The sequence below is a fragment of the Lepidochelys olivacea genome, assembly GCF_965140295.1.
Source record: "Lepidochelys olivacea isolate rLepOli2 genome assembly, chromosome: 20".
Lineage (NCBI taxonomy): Eukaryota > Metazoa > Chordata > Testudines > Cheloniidae > Lepidochelys > Lepidochelys olivacea.
This window is the reverse complement of record NC_140430.1, coordinates 4,982,812-4,991,867: the sequence shown is the minus strand read 5'-3', so window position 1 is coordinate 4,991,867 and position 9,056 is coordinate 4,982,812. Positions and strand designations below refer to the sequence as shown.

General features: G+C 44.4%; 1 protein-coding gene across 1 annotated transcript; it reads right to left on the bottom strand.

Annotated features, from left to right (window-relative positions):
* Positions 1–264: 264 nt before the first annotated feature.
* TMEM106C (transmembrane protein 106C) lies at positions 265–8,770 on the bottom strand. Its single transcript, XM_084609934.1, has 8 exons — positions 8,670–8,770; positions 7,533–7,741; positions 6,786–6,849; positions 5,455–5,614; positions 5,219–5,359; positions 3,817–3,866; positions 3,435–3,488; positions 265–2,124 (listed from the first exon to the last, which is right to left on the bottom strand). Exons 2-8 carry the CDS (start codon positions 7,711–7,713, stop codon positions 1,962–1,964), a joined length of 813 nt encoding a protein of 270 aa, XP_084466060.1. The 5' UTR covers positions 7,714–7,741; positions 8,670–8,770; the 3' UTR covers positions 265–1,961.
* Positions 8,771–9,056: the final 286 nt, after the last annotated feature.

Genomic DNA, 9,056 nt, shown 5'->3' with positions numbered 1-9,056 from the left:
CATCAGCCTCACCTTGAGTAGTTAGAGATTGGCGTAAACCCTCTGTGTGTGTGTTTGTACAGGTCCTGGCATGCTGGGGCACTGATCCACGATTAGGGACACCAGATACTACTGTAATACAAGTCAATAAGTATTGCAAATTGATAATACATAGATTAGCCAGCTAAGAAGTTGAGAGTGGCACGTCAGGCCAGTTGCAGTATAAAGTATTCAAAGTCCAGGGCAGAAATGCAGGAGATTAAAAGAGCCAGGGACTACTCCACTCAAATGATACTTCTTAGTGGTAAATAATCTCAGATTTTATTTGTCTAGCAAGATTCAGTTCTACAAATTATCCCCATAAAGTGCAATTCTATACAATAGTAACATTTTCTTAAAACAGGTTCATTTTCTACTTCACACTAATAATAACAAGCTTTCTTCAATGAAACATTTTAGATATTATCAGTTTCCTTTTCAGATTTTGACTGTTTGGTTTTTCCTCCCCACTAGCATAGCTATTTCCTCTAAAGTAGGATAGAGAAAGATGCCGGTTGATTTAGCCCAAAAGAAATGGGGAAGCTGAGTTGAATTACAGTGAATTTAAGAACCCTGAAATCATGATGTGCAAGAGTCTGGCTCAGAAGCAGCCTACAGAATCATTTGTCCTGCATAAGAAGTGAAGAATTGAAAACTAAAATACATTGTGCTTAGCCCTCTGTATCAGGGTTAACTGGCTATTATACATCCTAAGATATAAACTGCATCTCTAAAATGAGCATTTGAGACAGGCAATTCCCATTAACTTAAATGAAATCAGCTCAAGTCTGCGCTCAGACAAATCCCCATGCAAAAGTGAGCCAATGTCTGGAGAATCTACACAAGGATACTTCATATGTAATCTTTACATCCCTTCCTTTAGCGAAAATATACAGAAGTACAAAAATGGTATTCTAAAATACTGGCCCTTACAAACTGGTACAAAGTTTTCCTGTTAAAAGAATGCAGCAAGTACACAGATCAAACTGCTCAGTTATAGGTTCCCTAGCTTCAGTGACACCCAAGAACTCTCAATACAACATATATCTAGAGCAGTAGCTTCAAACCACTGCATGAAGGAAAAAGGCCCAAGAGCTATATGGTCCATACAAGGAAATCAGTATGACGACACCACCGGAGTGCTGCACCTATTGAAACACAGCCATCACTAAGACGGCAGGGTTTTGATACACTGGAGATGGACACCAAGTTTTCTGAGGGTCAGTAAGCAAACCAGCACCTCAAATAGAACGCATGTTGGTTAGTTCCAATGATTTCCCCTTCCAGCATCTGTCACAAGTTCCAGCTACAGAGAATAAATATGAGTGCCACTCTCTCCTGGAATGACTATACTTAGAAATCCTACTAACAAAATGCCATAACATATTTTAATGGTGTGCTGCCACTGAGCAGAATGAGGGGCAAGAGGAGTTTCACTGAAACAGCACTTTTGTCCGAAAAGGACCAAAAAAAAAAAAAAGAGCAGAGCCCACCAAGCAGCAGCAAAACTAAGGCAATGACAGAGTCTGAAGCCTTCTTTGACTTTCATTAAGTCAAAGATTATTTAAAACAGTTCCTTGATTTCTTCTGGGTTCAATTCTAAGAAATTTGTTGCAATATCTAAATACCAGATCAATGTCAAGTTATAAGTGGGTGGGAACTCAGCACGTTTTGGGGAGGATCAGACTAGATCACAAGTGGACATGCTCTCAAATCGCTGCCTAAAACGTAAGCAGTGCAGCCAAGTTGCATATGCATGAATGTGAAGTGCCACATGATTTCAGACACCTCCTGTTCACTCCAAGTTTCTCCAAGGACAGCCATGATCCCTCTAATTCCATTTAAAAGCTACCTAGTGATCCTGCCTACAGGTACTAATTTATAATAAAAGTCAGTCTGCATGATCACTTCCCCAAGAGAAGAATTAGTTGACTCCGGTGTCTTCAAAGTATCCTCCTCTCTTTGGTTACACTATCTAGAGTAGGTGGGGTGGACACAGGCCGAGGGTCCTGGACAGCTGTGGAATTAGCACCACAATCTACATAGTGATATGTTTCCAAGGAGCTCTGAGTCACATGGCCGATGTAGGAGATTTTCACTGATGTTCTGGAAGAGAGAGATTCAGTTCAGCTCAGATAGGACAGGTTATAATTAATTCACTTAAATCTAAAGACACTAATCTGGGAAGAGCTGATGAAAATATCAGACAGCAATAGGAGTGGCTCTGCTTTTTAGTAATCTCCTTCCCCTCAAAAACTGCTGACTATATTGGGCATTTATACAGCACTTATCATTGGGATAGAGGTACTAAGATAAGGGATGTTTGTTAGTTTGTGGGACATTTTCTTTCTTTACCAGAATTTGCAGGGTGCATATCAGATTTTCACATTTATGCAACTAAGCTTTAACTGTTCTGCATTCTTCACAGCTGTTGGGGCCAGCAGCCTGCTGCAATTTACACTCACCATATTCTTAAAGATAGGCAGCAATCCACATTGTGCCCTAGTTAAAAGTGGAATCAAATTTCCCATGCCAAAAGCCGAGACTGACATGGGAATCACTGCTACACAGAAGGCACAAGGAATAGGCACATATAGCCCTCCCCTCTGCTGCTTATAGAATAGAGGAGAAACTAAGCCCCTTTGATTATTAAAGGCCCACTCAGCTTCCACATTACACAGCTTTTCTTTGCCTGCAGCCAGGGCTGGTCTCTGAAGCCCTTATTCACCTGAGTAGCCCTACTGCAGTCAGTCAGAATACTCATGAAAACAGAGCTAGAGATTCGGCCCTTAGATCATAGTGGGAATCTGTATGACAGATACTGAAAGTTTCTTCAGATACAACCATCACCTGCTTTGCCATCCCCATCCCTCTCCCAGTTCTTCCACCAACTGTCCTCTCCTACAGAGGGTGACTCACACTTTACACAGCCATATCTCCTAGCAGCTGGCCAGACCTCCAGACACATGAAACTAACTTGGGATGCTTCCCAGAAGGAATTGGTATGCAGTGCTACAGGTTAAACTGTCACACTGTAAGCAACAGTGCTAGTCCCAAGCCCGGATAAAAGAGGAAGGTTCTGTTAGGTTTGTGACCTGCTAAGGTAAAACTTTACTGCAACAGAAACAGTCCAGTTAAACCAAAACTTGAAGACGATAGGTGCAAATGAAGCTCAAAATGCAAGTATGAGATCTCAGTGAAGCTGGTATCTCAAGACATCAAATCCCAATGACCAAATCTGCACATCTGGGAAGGAGTACCACAACTAGCAAGTGATCACAATCAATGAAGGAACTGGACTGACCAATGTGTCAGCAGACAGAAGGAACTCAAGTCTAAGATAAGCCTGTAATTTTGTCACTGCAATTCTATTTCCAGTCAACAGAGTGCAGTAGAGCAAAAGAAGAATTACATACCTCATGAAGATCACTATGTTATGCACCTTGACCTTGGGTAATGTGCAAAAGAAACTGTAAGAGACCAACAGAGAAACATGTTGGAAGAAAGACTAAAACAGAGTTTGATCCATAAACTTTAGAAAGGCATTTTTAAAATTTCTTGGGCAGCCTGGAACTCCCTTTTTGCTTCGGGGCTGCTCTGGCTGAACTGTCCATTTAACATTTAACAATTTTTTTATATTTGAAAAGCGTGGTACAGATGACCTGTCGGGTCTGATATTTTTGACCAACAGGAACTCGTTAAATAAAGCCGCAGGAGTCAGATCAGTTTACTCAGTGATATCCAATTTATGCAGATTCTTTGCATGAAATGCAGAGATAAATAATAAATAATCCTTACTACACATAGGAGAAAGGTCCACCCATCTCGGATTTCACAGTGAAATTCACCTGAAAAGGACAAGACATGTTCAGCAAATAGTAAAATGAAATCAGAAATTAGAGACGCAAGTGACCTTCAGTATTAAACCAAGTCAGGTTATTCCCTACAATACGTTCTCCTGTGCTTTGTCCAGTCCAGCTATAAGACACTCTAGCTGCAAGGAGACTATTTCACCATTCAAAGCCTAATCCACACAACCATCGCTGAGTCAGGAAACAGAGTAATACCACAGTTAAAATGTGTCATGGGACAGGACCCAACAATGCTGTAAATGGAGTCTCTTGACTTGGTTATAGCTGTGGTGTAGATGAAGGTTAGCCTGTACATCTCAGTGTCAGGAAGGTTTCTCTTCTAGCCTAGATTCTCCCTTGTTTAGTTTCATCCTATTACTTCTAGTTATACTCTAATTTGACCCCTTTAGACAAATTTCTCCCTCTTCTAGACATTCACAGCATTCAGATATTTGTCAACCAACATATCACAAGTGACACTTAAACCAGTTTATTTTAATCATTCTTCCAAAGTCAGCCCCTTTCACCCCCAGAAGTATTTCTGATGTTGTTTGGATTTCCTCCTATTTATCAGCATCTTTTCCCTGGAACCCAACAACTCATTCCAGATGTAGCCTTACCATAGCTGAACAGAAGGAGATTACCTTGGCATAACACTTCTTTATAGTGGTCCCAAAGGCTGCATTGGGTTGGGGTTTTTTTTGGTCACTGCCATATCACTTGGCAGACATTAAGACTTGTAGATCTTAATATTACCGCTTACCAATTACTTCTTAACTACACTGTCCAGACTCACCTTGTCCCACCCAACTTACTTTGTTAAGTTTTGTAAAAACTGTTCAACGTTCAATCATCATTTAAAACCATCAACTTCCCTAGTGTCTATCCAGCATTTTCTTCTTTCATCAATATATGTAGTAGACCCTTCATTCCTGCTTTTTTTCTTTCTAGATTTGTTCTTTTCCTGTCAGCCCTAACTTCTTTATTCTTGTCTAGTCCCACCCCAATTCTGCATTTCCAGGACAGGCTGTGGTTAGCTACACAAGGAACTGGTCAAAGATATGAAGCCTCACTGGTGATATCTCACCACTTGCATTTTAATGTAGCTATGGGTCCCATCTGGTTAGTGCACAAGCTGGGAGGAGAGAGGAAGAAGGGAGGGTGTCTCTCTCTGTGCAGAAGGTCCCGCTCATTAGTACAGGGGCCTCAGTCATAAGTCATCTAACTTTTTCAGTTGGACCCATCAGGCTGTGGGTCACTTCCAAAGGCCAGTATCACCAGCAGTAGGGGATGGTTCAATACTCTCTACAGCTTAAGCCCCAGTGCATACTCAAGAAAGGCTGTAATACCAGTTTGTCGCTCAGCGGCTGGATGCGAGACACATTGGTAATCTGTTGGGTTCCAACCACAGTGTTCATGTACTGCACCTGGCTGGCTATGCTGGCTACTGCGACTGAATAGAAATTGGAGTTTCTGATCCTCAGGGTGGTCTGCACCAAGAAAGAGAGAAGACACATCAGAATCCGAGTCCTCCAGAGTTCAGCAGCAAACTCACTCAAGACAAAAGGATTAGACAGAGCTTTACCGTGATGGCAAGAATGACAATGGAGTTTTTCTGGTCGAACCAAACTTGAACCCCTTTGATGCCCTCATCATCCACAAGGACCGAGTGTGGAAACAGGAAGAAAATCACCAGCCCTGATATCAGAAGGCAGAGCAGCACAGACAGCAGCACATAGAGCTTCCTGCAACAGACATGAACATTTTACCCACTTTGCCCTGATACTGAACTTGTGACTGGAGAGTCTCAATTTACAAACATGAAGTGATTTTAAAGGCTCCGTGGAAGGTAGGAAGCATATTATCCCCACTTTACATATGCATGAACCATGACACAGAGGGACTCAGTAAGTCTCTGGAGCAGTCATGAGGAAACCACAGATCTAAGCTACTTGTATGGTCCCCATAACAGTAGCATCTGAGCACCTCACAATCTTTAACGTATTTATCCTCACAACAAGCCTGTAAGATGGAAATGATAGCCCTGTACTATTTTACATGTGGAGAACACAGGCGCAGAGATGCTAAGTGACAGGCCCGAAATCAAACAGGGAATATGTGGCAGAGCAGGGAAATGAACTCGGTCCTTCCAAGTCCTAGGTTACTGCCCAAACCACTGGGCCAATCTTCCTCTCTCTCACAAAGTCCTGGCTTGTTTGTTTAAAGCCAATGGGCACTGTTTCCTCCCATACAATGAGAGACTAGATCACCAGCTGTTACTAATGAAGTTCCAGCAGTATAAAAACCAGGAGAAGAAAAAGGACTGAAAGAACAAAGGATCCCTGGAAAAATATCAAGTGCTATACATAAACCCCTCCCCCAGCTATCAGACAATGTGCACCCAAGCTTCCCTGGAGAAACATATCACAAATAATAAGTGCTACTCTTACATGAATAAGATTAAATTGGATAAGGTGTCTAAACGACTCAAAGAACTGGCAGCCCTTTAAACTGAGGCATTTTACCAAAAAGAAAGGGATTGAGTATACCAAAAAGTGTAAAACATGGCACTCACAGAGTCATTTCCCCCCCCATTAATGTTTTCAGTCTGGTGCTTCTGATGTTGAGAAGCCAGAATTTCTTTTAAGAATGTAAAAGGCATGAACTGGAGTAGCAATGGGGTTTTCATGCACACCCCAAGAGTGGGAGTTAATGGGAAATATTTAGTTACAGCTGAAGAAGTGTTTGATGGCATTATCTTAGATTAAACTAGAGCATGGAAGGCAGCACAAAAGGAAATGCAGAGCCAGTGCAATATTTAGTTGTGGCAGTACAACCAGGCACCAAATGAGAAGCAGTCGCATTTATTCTTCATGAGAAAGATCAGTGGACACGTGTTAGACTCTTTGAACTTACGTTCTCTGGGGACGTAGCCTCTGGTCACTGTATGGTATTAGAGCCACCAACTCATTGACCTGCTCTAGAAGACAAAAAGGAAAAAGCTTTGTCAATTCCACCCATTTGCAAGGTCACTATGCACTAAGCTCCCTAAAACTGAGGGCACTGGAAATGACTAAAAGCCGCCAAGGGTTTCTGGGTATGCATTTTAATATCGCGCTCCCTCAACATGAGAAGGAACATGCTTTCCTAGACTGTAGCGGACAATACAAATATCACAGCTACCAGCTGGATGGATTTGAATAAACAGTCTCATTGCTTCTTTGCCTTGACAGTTAAAGAACACTATGGGACAGATGGCCCTACTATGAGACTATCTAGCCCAAGAAACCTTTTCTTTGTTAGTCCAGTGCCTTAAGATTCTCAAACACTATTTAGGAGCTTTGGTCTTGGGAAGTGAACCAGGCTTTGAAGAAGGAACTTGTTAGGAGATATGGGATGAGTACAAACCTAATTCAGTGCACACTTCTTTCTACACCGAAAGTTCATTCAAAAACTTTTTCTATTCAACAGGAGAAACTAAAACAGTAGCAGAAAGAGAAACAATCAAGGGCAGCCAAGTACACGTCAGAAGAGATTTGGAAATCAAAGAGGGAAATTTTGAACCAGATCCTGAAATGAATAAGAGTTTTACCTAAATAAGGAAGGTTTCTAGCCCATGAGTAAAATGCTTTGGGAGTGAAGTTTCAATACAGATAGGTTCACCTGTGGGAATACAGCCAGTGCCTTGGCAAGTTGGGCAGGTGATGCTGTCCCGACCGGTGAATTCAACATATGGAAACTTGGCAATGTCTTCCTCACGATCTCTGCTGTCTAGTAAGTCCTCATCATTCTCTCTTCTCTGCCTGGAAGACACGTTACTACCAAGAGAGAACAGACATCCCATGGCAACAGATGAAGAATTGCTGGATGTCCTAGAAGGAAAGTTGGGAAGAGCAGGGCTCATGATCAGATAGCATTCCCTCCTTCACTGAGGGACAAGTTGCTCTTCATCCCCAGGAGGTATGCCCCTCCCTTTTTATTCCCTCCCCTATCCACACAGAGGGACAAAGACCCTCCTTAAACGCCCCCCCCATGCCTCCTCCACCTGCACTCCCCCGCCCAGAGGCATTCCACCCCTCTCACCCCAGAGAACTAACCCCCCTCCCTTTCAAGAGAGGTTTCAGAGTAGCAGCCCTGTTAGTCTGTATTCGCAAAAAGGAAAGGAGGACTTGTGGCACCTTTGAGACTAACCAATTTATTTGAGCATCAGCTTCCGTGAGCTACAGCTCACCTCATCGGGTGCATACTGTGGAAAGTGTAGAAGATCTTTTTATACACACAAAGCATGAAAAAATACCTCCCCCCACCCCACTCTCCTGCTGGTAAGAGCTCATCTTAAGTGATCACCCTCCTTACAATGTGTATTTTTCCATGGTCTGTGTGTATATATATAAAATCTCCCCACTGTATTTTCCACGGCATGCATCCGATGAAGTGAGCTGTAGCTCAGGAAAGCTGATGCTCAGATAAACTGGTTAGTCTCTAAGGTGCCACAAGTCCTCCTTTTCCTTTCAAGAGAGGTACACCCCCCCCCCATACCTCTCCCACCAAGAAGAGCCAAACCTCCCCACCCCCAGGCCAGATGCCCATTCCACCCGCCCTGCTTCCAGCAAGCCAGAAAAACCACAGGCCCCAGGGGCAACCACCGCCCCCCTTCCCAGGCCACCCGGCCTCCTCTCCCCAGGGAGGACCGAACCTCCCCCCTCACACACTCCCCGCAGGGACAAGGCCCCGCCCCCGCTTCGCCCCCTCCCCTCAGGGGCCCCAGCACGGCCCTTCACACCTACTCAGCAGTCTCACCTTGACAAGCCGGCTCCCCGCACTGCGCATGCCCCCGCTCACGCGTGCGTCCCTATGACGGCGCCTGCAAACGCGACCCGCGCAGGTGGACGGAGGGCGCGGCCAAAGGGAAGCTCCGCCCCTCCGGGGACGAGGAGGGGGAACCATATTGCGCAGGAGCACGGAGGGCGGAGAGGAGGGGCAGTTGGGCGAGGGAAGACTCCGCCTCCCATTGACCCGCCCCGTTCTTCTCCGCCCCACCCAACCCACACTGCGCGCGCGCGCGCGACGAAAAGGGCGGGGCCAAGATCAGGTCAAAGCGGGGGCGAGGCTTAGAGAAAGTTCCTCCCCTCAGTGACGATAAGCCGCGCCCGGGTTTATCCTTGCCAATGCGCATGCGCAAGAGGC

Excerpts from the sequence above, each read along its gene's own strand:
- TMEM106C (XM_084609934.1), bottom strand. The coding sequence starts at position 7,713 with ATGGGATGTCTGTTCTCTCTTGGTAGTAACGTGTCTTCCAGGCAGAGA. Across the intron at positions 6,850-7,532 it reads CACTGGCTGTATTCCCACAG|AGCAGGTCAATGAGTTGGTG; the intron begins GTGAACCTATCT and ends TTTGTCTTCTAG. Across the intron at positions 5,615-6,785 it reads AGGCTACGTCCCCAGAGAAC|GAAGCTCTATGTGCTGCTGT; the intron begins GTAAGTTCAAAG and ends TGTCTGTTGCAG.